This window comes from Jaculus jaculus, chromosome 6 (assembly GCF_020740685.1).
Source record: "Jaculus jaculus isolate mJacJac1 chromosome 6, mJacJac1.mat.Y.cur, whole genome shotgun sequence".
NCBI lineage: Eukaryota > Metazoa > Chordata > Mammalia > Rodentia > Dipodidae > Jaculus > Jaculus jaculus.
The window spans coordinates 87,879,740-87,898,029 of NC_059107.1; the positions used below are offsets into that span (position 1 = coordinate 87,879,740).

Genomic DNA, 18,290 nt, shown 5'->3' on the forward strand with positions numbered 1-18,290 from the left:
GATATCCTATAGTATTGAGATAGAATGTGTATTTTTATATTTTTGAGGGAGGGTCTTGTAGTAGCCCAGGAATTCACTCTGTAATCTCAGGCTGGCTTCAAACTCATAGTGATCCTCCTACTTCTGCCTCCTGAGTGCTAGGATTAAAGACATGTGCCACTACACCTATCTGGATAGAATGTTTTATAAATACCTGTTAGATCCATTTGATCTATGCTGTCATTTAACTCCATTGTTTTTCTTTTTTATTTTTGTCCAGTTGACCTGTCCATTGGTGACAGACAATAGGATATTGAAGTCACCCACTATTACTGTGTTGCAATTTATGTATGACATATCTACTAGAATTTGTTTTATAAATTTAGGTCCACCTCTGTTTCATGTGTATGTGTGGAATTGTTCCCTTAATCAGTATGATGTGACCACCTTCATCCTTTCTGATTAGTTTTGTTTTGATGTCTGTTTTGTCAGATATTAGAATAGCAATACCGACTTATTTCCTGGTTACATTTACTTTTAATGCCTTTTTCTGTCTGTTCCCTCTCAGGTAGTATCTGTTTTTGACACTGAGGTGAGTTTCTTAAAGATAGCAAAATGATGAATCCTATTTTGTGATCCAGTCTGTTAGTCTATGTCTTTTGATTAAGCAATTGAGAATATTAATAGTCCAATTTATTATTGTAAAGTCTTAGTGTATCACTGTCATGATGATTATTCTATGGTGTTTGTTGTTTTCTTGGTCTTTATTTGTTAAACAACTATTCTAGCATTACTTATTATTCTCACTCCTGTTCCTCTTCAATATGTCTTTATATAATCTATTATTTCCTAAAATTTCACTTTGAAGTAACAGATCATCTGGACAAAACTGTCTTAAGCCAAGAGTATAGCTACTTGAAAGTAGAAAACAGTCTTTTCCCTCTCTCCAGCTTTGTATTATGAAGCTAGACTCTATTGTACCATCTCTTTGGGCATCCTCTAATTAGAATGTTTGAGCTCTCAGCACAAACAAGCAAACAATGTGATTCTTTTCTTCGGATGGTGGGGGGGGCTGCTTAATATCTATATGAAACCCTTCTTGTTCATACAGGTGAAGCAAGCAACAAAGAACTCCTCAGCCTAGGGCATTGTAGTGACTCTTCATTCCTGTCAGCATTATTTTAAGTGGCATTCTTTTTTTAAAATATTTTTATTCATTTATTTTAGAGAGAAAGAAGGATAGAGAAGGAGGAAAATAGTGAATGGGTGCTCAAGGCCTCCAGCTACTGCAAACAAACTCCAGACACATGTGTCTCCTTGTGCATCTGGCTTTTGTGGGTCTTGGGGAATCAAACCTGTGTTCTTTGGCTTTGTAGGCAAATGCCTTATCTGCTCAGCATCCTCTTCAGCCAGAGAATTCTTAATCTTAAAAATCTGTCTAGTAGCTTGTCACATATTGAATCATAGGTATATTTCTTTATTAAGTTTATATTAACACTTGCTTTTTCATACAATCCAGGACTAAAGGGGCAAACATTCATTATTATATACATTTTTTTGTTTTTAAATCTTACCTATCTACTTTTTAAATTTTTTTTCAAAAATTGGAAAAAGGAAATTAGAATAGGCTTGTTGGTTATTGTTAAAGTAGCAGTTGGTAGTCAGGTAGCATGTTTGAAAGTAAATGTAATGGGTAAAGAATACTAAAAATTGACAAATAGAACAAAAATGGCTGAATCCTCAAACACATAAAACCAAAATAAAGGAACAAAGAAAACACACCATACAGTTACCCAGAATCACTACTTTAGTTTGACCCACAATTTTTTATTATAAAAGCAAGTTCATATTTAGTTAATAATGAATCAGCAAGTAGTAGAAATTTTTAAAAAGATAAGATCAATATGGCAAAGCAAGACAAAAAGACCCAGAAGTAAATGAGCTTTGTGTCAAATTGCATATTCTTTGGTTTAAAGACAAAAAGAACTATAAAAAGAATATCATTAACAAAGTAAACAACATGAAACAATGTGACAAATCAGTGTTACGTTCTTCATGGTATATCCCAGTGCAAACCAGTTCTGTCAAAAATGAATTTTCTGTATCTAATTTAGTAATTAAGCAAATCACATCAACACAAATTGAGGGGCTTTCTACAGTGAAATTGAACTAGACTCTTTTTTTCTCAATTTTTAATAACCTTTTCCATGATTATAAAAAATATCCCATGGTAATACCCCCCCCCCCCACTTTCCCCTTTGAAATTCCATTCTCCATCATATTCCCTTCCCATCTCAATCAGTCTCTCTTTTATTTTGATGTCATCATCTTTTCCTCCTCTTATGATGGTCGTGTGTAGGTAGTGTCAGGCATGGTGAGGTCATGGATATGCAGGTCATTTTGTGTCTGGAGGAGCATATTGTAAGGAGTCCTACCCTTCCTTTGGCTCTTACATTCTTTCTGCCAAGACCTAGACTCTTAAAAACTGTCAAAGTCATAAAAAACAAAGAGAAAAAAAATACATTTATCATAGTTTAGCAGGAAACTATATTAGTATAGTGGGAGGAGGGATAAATTGTGAGATTGAAAGAGACATGAGAAGAGTTTCCCCAAGGTATTTGTGGGGGATTAGTTCTAAAACCTGCAGATACTCAAATCCTTTATTGTAGTTTGGCATTGGCATATAACTTATACACATCTTTTTATATTTTATTTTTATTTTCTCTCATTATTTTTGGTTTTTTGAGATAGGGTTACACTGTAGCTCAGGATGACCTGAAATTCACTATGTATTCTCAGGGTCGCCTTCAACTCATGGCAGTCCTCCTACCTCTACCTCCCAAGTGCTATGATTAAAGGCATGTGCCACCATGCCCAGCCATATCTTCCCATATTTTAAATTCATCTTTGCATTACTTATCCTTAGTATAAAGTGTTATATAAAATTATTTTGCTATGTTATATAGGCAACAGGTATAATATACAAAAATCTACCTGCTTAAAACAGATAGAGTTTTCCATCCAATCCATACCTGGTTAAATCCACTTGTACTTAGGGCCAACTGTATGATAAAGCAAATGAAGCAACACATCAGTATAGAAAACACAAGGCATTTTTCGTATCATTGTGACTTTTCTTTAGAGTTCAGACTGTATAATAAGTGGAATTGGAAATTCAAAGGCAGCTAGAGCTACATTCTTGATCCAGGCTCAAAAGTGAAACAAAGCAAAGCATAAGCCCCCACAAAAGCATGATAGGTTTTTAAAGTGTTTAGAAAATATGCTTTTGTAAAAAAAATTTATTTCCTGGGGGGATAGGGAAGAAAGAAATGGGCATCTCAGTGCCTCTTTCTACTGCAAACAAACTCCAAATTCATGCACTACCATGTGCATCTGGCTTATGTGGGTTCTGGGGAGTTGAACCTGGCTTCGCAGGCAAGCACCTTAACCTTTAAGCCATCTCTAGTCCAGAAGATTTTTTTTTTTTCAATTTCAGATGAAAGTTAATATGACACATATCTCCTCAGTACTGAGATTACAGATGTACACTACTTTACTAGGTGCCTCTGAGTCATTATTTCTCTTCCTCCTTTACCTTCCAGAGAAATGTGGTGTTTCACTTTGTTTTTTTGGGTAATTTACAAAGTGATATACTTGTTGCACAATGCTTTCACACTGAAGGTTGACAGTATCTGAAACTATACATTCAAACCATATGTAGTAAAAACAGTTTTTAAAAAATTTATTTTAATATACTTTATTTATTTATTTGAGAGACAGAATGTGTGCAACAGGACCTCCAGCCAGTGCAAATGAACTCCAAACACAAGCGCATGCACTCATACATCTGTCTTACGTGGGTTCTGGAGAATCCAACTTGGGTTCTTTGGCTTTGTAGGCAAATGTCTTAACAGCTAAGCTGTCTCTTCCAGCCCCCAAACAGTTTCTTACAGTTTGCCTCAGTATGCAGTGTAGAGGAAGACTTCACTCTACTTGGAAACCTTGCCTTTGTGTCATGGACTACACAGGAATTGTCCTGCAGCACTTGGGTGTTGCTGGTCTGAGTCTCCTCTGCTGCCATGGCTACCTGTATCCAAATCACTCATTGATTCTCGCCTTTGCAATCTTATTGCCCTTAGAGCTCACTCTTTTCTTGTCCCTTTTCGTTTCTCACTGTCCATTCTCTGTCTTCTTCCCTTTCTCAGTTACAGCAGTTACCTTTTCATTGTGGCTTTAAATAAAATTGACATGCTTTTCTGGAAATTGTTTCCTAAAATGTGTTATTTCCTCAGGAGAGTATTTTCTTTGGTACAGTTTTCCTTTAGTAACTCAGAAAAACGTACTTGCTTGTGAATTTAATTTTGAAGTGTCCTGTAAATATCATAAGCGCAGACATGTTATAAACATCTGTACTTGGGTTCAGCTATGTAAGAGCTTCCCGTACAGTATAATTTGCACTAATCCTTGTTTTCATATCTTTAGTAGTATTTTCTTGTCATTTAACATCTTTATTATGTACTTGTCATATCTTCCCTGTATTAATTTACCTATTTTTAAAACTTATTTATTTACTCCAGACAGACAGACAGACAGACACACACACACACACACACACACACACACACACACACACACACACACACACAGAATAGGCATACCAGGGCCTATAGCCACTGCAAACAAATTCCAGACACTGTGTCACCTTGTGCATCTGGCTTTACATGGATAATGGGGAACCATTGGGATCCTTAAGCTTTGCAGGCAAGCACCTTAGCATAATTTATCTATTTTTTTGCCAGAAAATAAATATTCCTCCTGTAATCTATTAGCCTCTTAAAAAGGATTTTGTAACTACTTATTAACACTCTTATGTAAAATATTTTACATATCTTTAAAAACACTTAATTGTTGTAATGTCTTGAAAATTCTTAGTTGAAAGAAATGTAGTTACTCTTTTTTTCTAACTGAACAATTAGTTGTAAGCATTTTGCAAAACACTTAGCAAAATATGTACCAACAACTTAGAATAAGAGTAAGTTATTAGTAGGGCATTTAAACATACAGTTCAGGGCTGGAGAGATGGCTTAGTGGTTAAGCGCTTGCCTGTGAAGCCTAAGGACCCCGGTTCGAGGCTCGGTTCCCCAGGTCCCACGTTAGCCAGATGCACAAGGGGGCTCACGCACATCTGGAGTTCCTTTGCAGTGGCTGGAAGCCCTGGCATGCCCATTGTCTCTCTCTCCCTCTATCTGACTTTCTCTCTGTGTCTGTCGCTCTCAAATAAATAAATAAAAAATGAACCAAAAAAAAATTTAAACATACAGTTCAAATTTAGGGGAGAATTTAGAAATCTTTTACCCACTTTATATCTGATAGCATGTCATAGTACCTTTTTCATAATATGATTTACAATTGGCTCATTGTCCATTAGTTTCTTGGTTATTTCTCTGAATTACTTAAACTGTTTTCTTATATATTGTTATTTACTATCTTTATATGATACAGTTTAGTTAAAATTATACATTATCTTGAAATACTCTTAGACATATACAAACATTAAAGTATATGGAACCTAATGAATTAGTAAAGTTGACACTGGTCAAACTCTGAAACAAGTAAAAATTCTTTAGCCCCTTCACAATGTCTCACATGGGCTTCCTGACAAACCTGTTTTTTAATGCTTTCTCTTTATGGATGGTTACTAGCAGGGAAATTTAATTATCTTTTTGGCTTCCAAACCATGCTTGATTTTTGTGCTTGATACTTAATTGCCTGTTGTATCACATTGGTAGAGATCCCTGTGGTAGATTAATCATGTCAGATTGGTTTGATTAAGAGATGCCTAGAAGATTAACAAAGTAGGTCTGAGTAGTTTCAGGGAGGTGTTTTCACAGAGGATTAACTCATGGGAAAGAACTGCTGTGAATATGGGCAGTACTATCCAATAGGCTGCATACCAAGAAGAAACAAAAAGAGGAGGAGGAGGAGCCCCATAATGAAGACTATGTTTCCTGACTGCCATGAGATAAACAGCTTTCTTGGGCCATACTTTTCCACCATGTCATTTCTGCTTTGCCATGGGTCTATCCATCCATGTACTGAAGACCCTGAAAATACAAACCAAATTGTTTCTGTAAAGTATTTGTCACAATAATGCAAGGTCTGTCACCTGATAACCATAGTTTCCATAAAGGTGTTTGTTATAATTGCCCTGCAACTCTTATCACTGTGGGCTCCTTTTGACAACCTACAAAATAAACTTTTTTTTTTTTAAATTTTATTTATTTGAGAGCAACAGACACAGAGAGAAAGACAGAGAGAGGGAGAGAGAGAGAATGGGCGCGCCAGGGCTTCCAGCCTCTGCAAACAAACTCCAGACGCGTGCGCCCCCTTGTGCATCTGGCTAACGTGGGACCTGGGGAACCGAGCCTCGAACCGGGGTCCTTAGGCTTCACAGGCAAGCGCTTAACCGCTAAGCCATCTCTCCAGCCCCAAAGTAAACTTTTTTAACTTACATATAAAACTATTATGCTTAATCTAAAATAGTTGTCACTGGGTCCAATTAAAAACAGGCCTTTTTTATACTTCCTCAGTGGCTAGAGGAAATGCAAATTGAAATTGCTGTTTCATGTGGTTTAATCTAGTATTTTTTCCATGTTTCACTAAACTACTGTATCTCAAGAATTCTTTTGTAAGCTGGACATGGTGATACACACCTTAATTCCAGCACTTGGGAATTAGAGATAGGTGAATTTGAGGCTTGCCTGGAACTACAGAGTGAGTTCCAGGTCAGCCTGGGCTGGAGTGAGACTCTACCTTGAAAAAAAGAATTGTTTTGCAAGATAGATTTGTAGATTTTTTTTTTTTTTTTGATAAAGGGTCACCACACCATGCCAGGTAGCTTCTGGCTTTTTTTTAAAAAATTTTATTTATTTCTTTATTTGCAAGCAGAGAGAGAAGAGAAAGATAGAGAATGGGCATATCAGGGCCCCTAGCTACTAGAAATGAACTTCATACACATGAGCACCTTGTGCATCTGGTTTACATGGGTCCTTTGGCTTCGCAGGCAAGCACCTCAACTGCTTAGCCATCTCTAAAGCATTAGATTTGTAGAATCTTTTTTTGTTTTTGTTTTGTTTTATGAGGTAGGGTCTCACTCTAGCTCAGGCTGACCTGAAATTCACTATGTGTAGTCTCAGGCCTTGAACTCATAATGGTGCTCCTACCTCTGCCTCCCATGTGCTGGGATTAAAGGCGTATGCCACCACACCCAGCAGATTTGTAGAACCTTTAAGTTGCCTTAAATAGTGTCAGAAAGTCTGAAAGTTTCTAAGTTTGGCATGATGTTAGTAACCCTTTATTTTTGTTTTTAAAGGCTCATTTCAGTTGTATTTAAGTGAAGAGATGAATGTAAGCCCTGCCATTTGTCTTTTCCTGTAAGGCTTAATAAGGTTTTATATGGAAGTGTTTCCATTATACACGGTGTGGTGGTCCTGCAGACCAGTTGTAAACAGTGGATCTATCCCTGGACACCCTTGCCCATGTTGAGTGTTCTGTTTAGAAGCCATGTCTGTGTCCCATGACAACTCTGTCCCAGGCCAGGTTTCCACTTCACCCATTGCAAAGTTTGTTTCCTGCAGTCCAGAGGATTCTGCTGGCCATGTTTCATCATAAGACCCCTAATACTTGCTCTGAGATTCCACAGAGTATGGTTTACTGTGAGACTTGGCCTGCTGATCCCATGACTCAGTAGCACCCTTTTGAAAATGGTGCCTTGCAGCTGCATTGGACTAGTGCTAAGTAGGTTTCCCCTAGAGTCACCTCTAATCCCAACACTTTGATCTTATATTATTGTCTGTCTCCCTCCTTTTTTTCTCTTCAAAATGTATGTTGTTGAAAAGTACATTCATTTGCTGGAATTTTTTTGTCTCAAGAATGGCTCTGTCACTCCTCCCTGTGAAGGGAAAATCCCAGACCGTGGCAATTCTCTAGGATGGACTCAGTATTTTTCCTGTTCTACCTTTTTATGTTTTCTATTTTACTGTGCTATTATAGTAGAATTTCTAGCCATCACCTACCTCTTACTATAACTAGCTATCCAGCTTTCCCCAGGTTAATCCCAGGAGATCCTAGGAAACTTGCCTATTGTTTTTATTCCCTTGTGGTTATTCTAGAAGAAGAATAAAATTCATGGATATAATTCAGTTGTTTTCTCTCCCAACTACAATGAAAAACAATTTTTAAATCAACTGGGCTCAGTTGTAAGCAACAAGTTTATAAAGTTTAAAAGTTGTTGTTTGAAACAAGGTCTCATGTGTCCCAGACTGCCTCACATTCACTCTGCAGATAAGAATGACCTGCACTTCTGATCCTTCTGCCTCCTCTTCTTGTGTTCCAGGACTACAGGCATGGACCACCATGCCCAGTTTATGCTGTGTCAGGGATTGAACCCTGGGCCTCATGCATGGCCACTCTACCAACTGAGTTACTTCCTCAACCCTATAAAGAGTATCTTAGGGCTGGAGAGATGGCTTAGCAGTTAAATGCTTGCCTGTAAAGCCTAAGGGTCGTGGTTTGAGGCTCGATTCCCCAGTACCCACATACGCCAGATGCACAAGATGGCACATGCATCTGGAGTTCTTTTGCAGTGGCTGGAGGCCCTGGTGTGCCCATTCTCTCTTTCTTTATCTCTCTCTCTCTCTCAAAAAAAAAAATAATTTTAAAAAATAGTGTCTTTATTTAGTTGTAATTTTTTTAAGATATTGAAAGTTTGCAAATCTCAGCTTATTCTATATTTGGCTTTTAAAAATATATTTATTTTTTGCATTTGTGTATATATGTGTGCATGCTCTGGCCGCTTGCCACTAACTCTTGCCATTTTTGCATCTGGCGTACGTGGGTGGCTTGGGACTTGAAGCTAGGCCGACAGACTGCAAGCAAGCACTTTTAACTGCCAAGCCATCTTTCTAGCACCTTATTTTATATTTGGATGACAATTATTTCCTAGAGATTATCTTCTGGTTTTAGTTCAGTCAATTCTAAAATACTGTACTATCTAGAATACCTTATCAGCACAGTGTTAAAGTGATTCCATATGCTATAGATTATCTTTCATTTGTAAAAAGATATTTCATAACTTTTGGTAGCTATTTTCCAGTTTGTCTGTTATGCCTGGATTTACACATCCTCTTCTTTGTGTGGTAGTTGCATTAATAATCCAGAAGAACAGGCTTGATTTATGTGCTCATTGAAGTCCACTGCAGATTTATACCAGAGACTGTCAGTTTTTTTTTTTAAATATACATTTTATTTATTTATTTGAGAGAAAGAGGCAGGGGGGCAGGCAGAGAATGGATGCTCTAGGGCCTCCAGCCACTGCAGACGAACTCCAGATGCATGCACCCCCTTATGCACCTGGCTTATGTGGGTCCTGGAGAGTGGAACTGGGATTCTTTGGCTTTGCAGGTGAATGCCTTAACCCCTAAGCCAGCTCTCCAGCCTGAGACTGTCATTTTTGAATCATCCTTTTGTTTTGTGTTTGTAAACTGTAAACTGCTGGAGACAATCCCGTATCAGATTGAGCATGTGCAGCTGTATCCCTTCTTCAGTGCTCATTGGTTATACCTGAGCATATGACTATCTACGTTAGTCTAGAATTGAAAGATGTATTTGTTATCAAGCTGCCTGCTAGTAAGAGTTCCCTGTCTAATAGAAGGGGACTATTTCACTCCTTTCCTGTCTCATGGGGTACATTATTTTGTGAAACTGGAAGGGAAAGGCTGAGGATATATTTCACTGCAAACTATGTGGCTAACAAACACAAGGCTCTGGGTTTAAATCCCAGTATCACCAAACAAAACACATAGAAAGAGAAAATGAGAACTAGTAATGATTCTCTGTGTTGTTTGTTATTATGTTCATAAATTATAGCTTCTATTCATTTCATTTTAAAAATTGAAGTCTGGGGCATCTTGCATGCATCTGCAGCAATAAGAGTCTCTCGTGTGTGCACATACACATGCATACACAAATACAAATAAATGCGTGCTACATGCATACATACATAATACATACTTTTCTTTTTAAAGGAAATTAAAGTTTGGTACTTCTACTGAGATCATATAGTGTATATATTCATTGACACTCCACTTTCCCTACTCCAGCTGATCATAAAAGACAAGTGAGAACAACTGTAGGACTTTTATTAGGGAAGTACGAGGGTCTGAGTTCAGATCTTTACTACCCATGTAAAAGTCAGGTGTGGTAGTATATGTCTGTCATACCAGCTCTGGAGGCGATAACAGGGTGATCACCAGGGCTAGCTAGATAGCTAGTATTGCTGAATCAGTAAGTTCCAAGTTCAGTGAAAGACCCTATCTCAAAAAATAAGGTGGCAAGGAATTAAGGAAGACACTCAACATCCACTTGTCACTTCCCAGTGCATGTACAGGAACTTGCACACACCACTTACCCAAAGTAGTTACTAGTGGAATTAACACCTGTCTAGATCATAAAGGGTAGAATTGATCTGTAAAATAATCACACAGAGTTTTATAAACATAAATGCAAGTCACTGTATCAATGTTTTTCTTATTTATAAAGCAAAATAGCAAATACATTCAAACACAGTGTTTCCTTTGTCATGGTCTGTCTGATTTTGACTATTTTAAAACCTTACTTGGTGGCTAGAGAGATTGTTTAGCAGTTAAGGCCTTTGCCTCCAAACCAAGGACCCAGGTTTGACTCCCCAGTACTTAGGTGAGTAAGCCAGATGCTTAAGGTGGCATATTCATCTGGAGTTTGTTTGCAGTGGCTAGTGGTCCTGGCATGCCCCCCTCTAATAAATAAATAATAAATAAATAAATATTTTTTTAAAAAAACCTTACTTTGAAACCTTATTATAAACTGATAGGTAATAATAGACTTAATTTAGAATTTTAATTCTGACTAATGTTAGGATTGATTATAACTAATACTAGTGATACAGTAGGAGTAACTGTCTTATAAAATAGTCAAAATTCATGATTTATACTACTATGGATTGGGGGATATTGTTACACTTACATCATCACCAGCATCTATGAAGAGAAAATATTCAGTTAAATGTACAGATACAGGGCTGAGAGCAAAATTCAGTGGTAGAGAGTACTTGTCTGACATATAGAAAGTCTTGTAACTGGCTGGTGGTGCACACCTTTATTCTCAGTACTCTGAGAGGCTGAAATAGGAGGATCACCATGAGTTTGAGGCCAGCCTGGGGCTGCATAGTGAGTTTGAGGTCAACCGGGCTAAAATGAGACTCTTCCCATCTCCCCAATAAAGCCTTGTTTTAAAAAAAAGATATAGTATGACTTGTAGCAGAAGAACTCAAAGCTAAAAACTCAAGAAGTAAATTATTATATGCCAACACAATGAAATAACCATACTGCTTTTAAAAAAGAATGGTGAAGCCAGGCACGGTAGCATACACCATTAATTTCAGCTCTGAGGATGATCGGGAAGATTGCCTTGAATTCAAAGCCAACTGAGACTACATAGTGAATTCCAGGACAACCTGGGCAAGACCTTACCTCGAAAAACCACACAGAAAACAATAGCAATAATGGTATGTGTGTTGATATGCTTAGGTCTCTAAAATTTTGATAAATAAATAGATATAATAATATATTGAAATATGCATATGAAACTGTGATGATGTCTGGCAAGTGATAGAGAAGAGTATGGGTGTTGGGAGCTCTTCTAATTTGCATTTGTTTTTTTATGATGACTATATCTAAGTTAAAAGTAAAAATGGGGCCTGGCATGATGGGGCATGTCTTTAATCCTAGCCCTTGGGAGGGAGAGGTAGAAGGATCACTGAGTTCAGGCCAGCCTACTTACCCTGTAGTCTCTACCTCAAAAAAAATAAAATAAAATAAAATAATAAAAATGTACTGTTATTCATCTACAATTAGTTGTATTTTGATAGTCTCTATTATAGTTTTACTTGAAAATTGATTTTTTATAATGATGTAAACATTTAGAACTATTGCCTTGCATATCTGCCATATCACCTAATATATGAAAAATAGTTATTTTTCAACTAACATGTTTGTGGTGCTTTCTCCTCCTTCTCTTCTTCTCCTGTCCCCCCTTCCATTCCTTCTTCTCCAGTTTTTAGTTGGCATAAAGAAACTGAGGTATTATTCAATCTGGCATTTTCAAATACAGTTTGTTTTTCTGATTTTCACCCCCTCCTCTTATCCCCACACACTCTTCTCCCCAGCGCCCTCTCTGTCTATAGTACTTTATTATGATTATGAGTATGTGGTGTTTTAGGCATATAGAAAAGTAAAGAGTATGTGATAGGAATTGAAAGCTAACCCAGATACATATTTTACAATCTTTGCTGTGCTATTCTTCTGTTTCAGTTATCTAGAAAAGTATGAGAAAGTTCATCATTTTGGGGAGGATGATGATGAGGTACCACCAGGCAATCCAAAGCCACAGCTTCCTATTGGTGCAATTCCATCTTCCTACAATTACCAGCAACACAGTGTGTCAGGTAAATGTCACTTGAAATTAACAAAGCATGGGTCCACAGTTTTAAATTGGGAAAATTGAAGCACTGCATGACCTTGTCCTGCATTACACAAGAATGCACTGAATATTTTGTCTGAAGCAGCTGTCAGAGTTGGCTCTAATTGGTTTAGAACCTTTCTGTGATAGGCTCCTGAAGGAAATTCAAGAGTTGCAAATACCTATGTTTTCAAGTAGTCTTTTCTTTATTGTAAGTGATCTATCTTATTGAGTGATCTTCAGTCTATCCTGTATCACTACAATGAAGATTAGAGCACTACATACTAAGTTCAAGGCAAGTCTTTGCTGCAAAGGAGGGGAGATTATGGTGTTTAAGAAACTTTCTTTTTTGTTGTTGTTTGTTGTTTTTGCTTGTGTATGTAGGTGTAGTATGCATGCATGTGTATGTGTGTTCATATGTATGACTGTGCATATGTGTTGTCCCAAAGTGTATACATGTTGTTGACATTGGGTATCTATATCTGTAGTTCTCTTAGCTTATTTATGGAGACAATGTCTCTCACCAACCTCAGAGCTCACCAATTCATGTAGTATAGCTAGCCAGCTCTCCCCAGGGATCTGCTTGGCTTTGCCTCCAGAATGCTGGATTTCAGTTGTGCACCACCACTTCCAGCATTTATGTGGGTTCTGGGGATCTGAATCAGGTCCTCAATCTTGCAAGCACTTTACCAACTGAGCCATCTTCTCAGCCCCATGAATTTTTATATCTAGTCTACTACATTTTCTGTAATTACTGTAGGGCACATCACTTGAATCTCAGAAATATGCTGTAATTTTTCTACCATAATAAAAAACAGCTGAACTTCTATAAGAAATAATCAACTAAATTCTGATACTCTGATAAGATTTGAATAAACTTGATTGATGTTCCAATTTTTGTTTTGTTTTGTTGCCGTAGAGTGTTAGAGAGGGTATTACTACATTCAATGAAACATGATATTAATGACTTTCAAGAGTAATTTCTACATTCTAACTGTGTGATTCCTATATTACAGTAACTACATACTGTTCATCTTGTAGTTTAAATACGTTTCAGCTGTGCTATCTTAAAACTCATGATCCTCTTGCCTTAGCCTCCCAAATGTTGAGATTATGAACGTCACCATGTCTTATTCTTTAAGAAAAAATTTATTTGTATTTATTCATTTGAGAGGGGGAAAGAGGCAGTGAGAGAGAGAGAATGAGCACTCCAGGGCTTCCGGCCACTGCAGACGAACTCCAGATGCATGTGCCACCTTGTGCATCTATCTGGTTTACATGGATACTGGGGAATCAGACCGAGGTCCTTTGGCTTTGCAGGCAAGCGCCTTAACCACTAGGCAGTCTCTCCAGCCCACCGTGTTGCATTCTTCACTTGGTTTTACATTAAAATGTTGTTGTTTTCCTGGATCTGTTTGTCCCCTTCCTCTAATTACAGTGATTTACTTTAAAATACATCTACCTTAAGGAAAAAAATATGAAGTATTTATAGAATTTCAGAAGCCTGGTAGAATAAGAGACTCACTGAGAGGGCCACACACTTTTCAAAGGTCTCTAAAGGAACTCATTGATACAGCTAAACATTAAAGAAAATGGTAGCTTGTTTAACCATTCTTAACAACTCCTCTTTGAAGTACTGCACTGGATCTGGTTTGTTTTAAGGGGAATGAGACCAGTTGTGGGATATGTATCACATTTGATAAAATTAGGATTGGGGATTAATGTGCTACAAGAAACTGGGCATTATTGAAGCATTGTTTTCTCATATTAAGGACTGTCTAGTTCACAGTGAAAAGTGTATTTGAGAGCAGCATTTATGAATTTGTATGTGCTTTTCATTTTTCTAAAAAGAGCTGTAGCAATACTGTGATGTTATGGTGCAAATTACCAAAATTATCATCAATACATAAAATAAATCTTTTATTGATAATTTTTACTTTTCAAGGTCATCAAGGAAAGTTGATTTAACATAGTTTTCTTTGTGTGTGCATAAGTAAACACCAAAATGGAATTTCATAGTGGTTAATTAAGAGTCTCTAGAAAGGGCCTGGAGATCTAGGTAAAGTAATTGCTGCCCAATCAAAAGAAACTGAGTTCATATCCCCAGAACCCACATAAAAGCTGGGCATAGTGTCATGTACCCATAATCCTGGTGTTGTGAAGGTTGAGATAGGAGGATCGCCAAGACTTGTTGGCCAACTAGTCTAGCTGAGTCAGTGAACTCCAGATTGAGCCAGAGAAGGTGTCTCAAGAGATAAGGTGGAGAGTGATTCAGAAAAATGCCCAAAGCTAACTTGTGGCCTCCACATGCACATGTACTTGCATATGTACACAGGAGTACCCATGTACACAAGAACATGCCTCTACATATGTACATGCACACTGCATATATCCATGCGAAAGGATTTCAAAGAGCATGTATAAAATTTTATTTAGTAGTAGGCTTTGACTTAAGGGCAGAATGTTTATCTGCCACACAGGATACCCTAGATTCAATTCCTAGTATCACATACACAAGAAAAAACCTAACCCTGAATTCAGTAGCACACTCCTATAAACCCAGCAATTCATAATATGTAATCATGAGGATCATGAGTTTGAAACCAACTTGAGCTACATAGAAAGATCTTATCCCAAAAAATAAAAATGGGGGTTGCTGAGGAGATGGCTCAGTAGTTATGAGCAATTAAGCAGGATCTAGGGCTGAGAGTGCCCCAGTCCCATTTCCCAGAACCCGCATAAAAAGCTGGGGTTGCCACACATGTAACCCCAGACTATGGGTAGGGAGTGGAGACTGCAGCATCATTGTGGCTTGCTGACCAAAATTAGCATCTCTGGGTTGAAAGTATATGAGTAAGAGGTAGAGAAAAGTACTCATAGCTCTCTTCTGGCCAAGTCATATGTGCATTTGTACACACACACACACACACACACTCACACTCACATCATATACCACAAATTATCATAATATACCACACATGCTCTACACATATATTTATGTGATTTTTAGCTTTTTATTGACAACTTCCATAATTATAGATAATATACCATGATAATTCCCTCCTTTCTCCACTTTCCCCCTCACAAATTCACTCTTTATCATATCCCTTCCCTCTCTCAATTAGTCTCTCTTATTTTGATGTCATCATCCTTTTTTCCTATTATGAGGATCCTGTATAGGTAGTACACAGCATTGCGAGGCCATGGATATCCAGGTCATTTTGTGTCTGGAAGATTGCCTTTTAAACAATTATACCCTTCATTTAGCTCTTGCACTCTTTGTGCCACCTCTTCCGCAATGGACCCTGAGCCTTGGTGAGAGTATGCACACAATATTTAAACCCTTGCTAAGACTTCTATCTACAGCTTTGATCATATATAGCTTTATTCCCATCATGGGTTTAGATTTATATCTGTGTGAAGGTTTTTATCCAGAGACATGTATAATTTCAGTTGGCAACAATTCCAGGATATTTGATGTTAGTTACCTTTCTAATGTTAGTGTTCTAACAAAATGCCATACATTAATAAGATGTTGTCTGAATTGTCCTGAAAATATTCACTCTTTTTTCCCAGTGACTTTAAATGGCAAAAAGTATTGATGAGCAGGTTGTTTTCAGGTTCAGGCTCCTTCAGTATTGATACCAATATTTTGATTTGGTATCTTTGGTTTCTTATTAATTTTATTAAGAATCACACAAAGGGCCTTCTGCATGGCAGACAAGTGCTCAACTACCGAATTAAACTCAAAGCCTTTTCTCACATTAAAAAAAAAAAGGTGAAAGGCAAAATAGGCAAATGACATCTCCTTGAAATGAATAGACTTCTGCAGTTGTAGAGAGCTCATCGGAATTGTCTTGTTAACATAATCCTTTCCAGGCATTTTAATCAAAGGTTCCATAGTCTAAAAGATGTTACAATTATTGTCCATGCCAATGTTAATAAAATATATTGTAGAATTCTCATATACACAGACATAGCATTACTGGAAGTAGCCTTCCTTTGCTGTGAACTGAAAACAGAATTTATTACCTCAACTTAAATACACTTCAACAAACTTTATATCAAGAATAGTAAAAATAGGCAGGCATGGTGATGCACGCCTTTAATCCCAGTACTTGGGAGGCAGAGGAACGAGGATCTCTGTGGGTTGGAATCCAGCCTGAGACAACATAGTGAATTCCAGGTCAGCTTGGGCACAAGAAAGAAAAGAATGGTAAACATAAAGTGCCAATCCCATTCTTACATAAAGTAGCAATTTAATCATATCTTCCAGGGCAAGGGTAAAGAAGACCTGAAAATCTTTGGTGTTTATTGTTTTCCAAGGAAAGGTCTCACTCTATCCGAGGTGTGTTTGATACTCACTATGTATTCTCAGCCTGGCCTTGAACTCACACACAGTAACCTTCCTACCTTGGCCTCTTGAGTGCTGAAATTAAGGCATGTGCAGTTTGGCTTTGTTTTGTTTTGTTTTGTTCTATTGTTTTTTTTTTTGTTTTGTTTGTTTGTTTTGTTTTTAAAGACTGAGTTTCAGTACATTGCCCAGATTGCTCTGAAATCTAAGCAAAAACAATTCTCTGGTTATAGGGTCTTGTATAGCTGGGACTATAGGTATTCACCATTGAGTTTGTCTGGATCTTGGAAACATTTTCTCCTACACTGCCTTTATCAAAATATAGTTAAAAGACATAATTTATTTGTTGTATGGTTAGCAAAACGATTCCCATAAGAATTGATTGATAGCCTTTAGTAGCCAATAGAATAATTAATTGTAAGATTATATTTTAACTTTAGGACTGTGACAAACATTCTAAGTATTTGTTCTAACTTTGTTTCTATTCAAGAGATTTGTCTGGAGGCTATATGGAATCTAAACAATTAACTGTTGGTGTGAGTTGGCTTGTCCTTTCCAGTTACTGTTTCTAATATAGATACATAAAAATTGGTCCTGTACTCTTAGATTCCTGGTTACTTTTTAACATAGTTGTGAGAAATTTTATTCATCAAAGCCATAAAAACAGGTAATAGTCTCATTGTCCAATGTTAAATATTATAATTAGTCTTTGTCCACTGGGACACTTTTTCACCATTAGAAACATTCTGAGAATACTTTAGAACAGAAGGGGTGTTCAGATGCCTAAATTGAGCCAAACATGGTTAGAAACCCTGTAATCCCAGCATTTGAAAAGTTCAGACAGGAGGAATGTAAGTTCAAGACCAACTTGGGCAATATAGCAAGACAATGTCCCAGAAAAACCATAAAACAAGAAAGCCTATGTTGTAAAATGCAGTTTTTAATTTTTTTTGTTATGAGTTCAGACATTAGATTTTTGCTTGAATTTTATTTAGAAAGGCCATAGGATGTTTTGTTTTAATTTTAAAAACTCCAGGCATTTCTGAATGTTTGATTTCAAAGTTTTCCAGCATTTTTTTTTCCTTGTTTCTTCTCCTTAGTTACAATTTTACCTGAAAAAAAAAAAAAGTACATAGGAAGTTTTTCTCAGGACACTGCTGCCAAGGCCCAAAATATCCCAGTTAAGGTTCAATTTTTTTAAATTTTTTATTTATTTATTTGAGAGCGACAGACACAGAGAGAAAGACAGATAGAGGGAGAGAGAGAGAGAATGGGCGCGCCAGGGCTTCCAGCCTCTGCAAACAAACTCCAGACGCGTGCACCCCCTTGTGCATCTGGCTAACATGGGACCTGGGGAACCGAGCCTCGAACCGGGGTCCTTAGGCTTCACAGGCAAGCGTTT

General features: G+C 37.3%; 1 protein-coding gene across 1 annotated transcript in view; it reads left to right on the top strand.

Annotated features, from left to right (window-relative positions):
• Positions 1-18,290, top strand: part of Arid2 (AT-rich interaction domain 2) — a 204,426-nt gene that overhangs the window by 105,119 nt on the left and 81,017 nt on the right. The window contains exon 4 of the mRNA XM_004668537.3: positions 12,387-12,520. Within this exon, the coding sequence (XP_004668594.1) occupies positions 12,387-12,520 (134 nt within the window). The remainder of the gene's footprint in view (positions 1-12,386; positions 12,521-18,290) is intronic.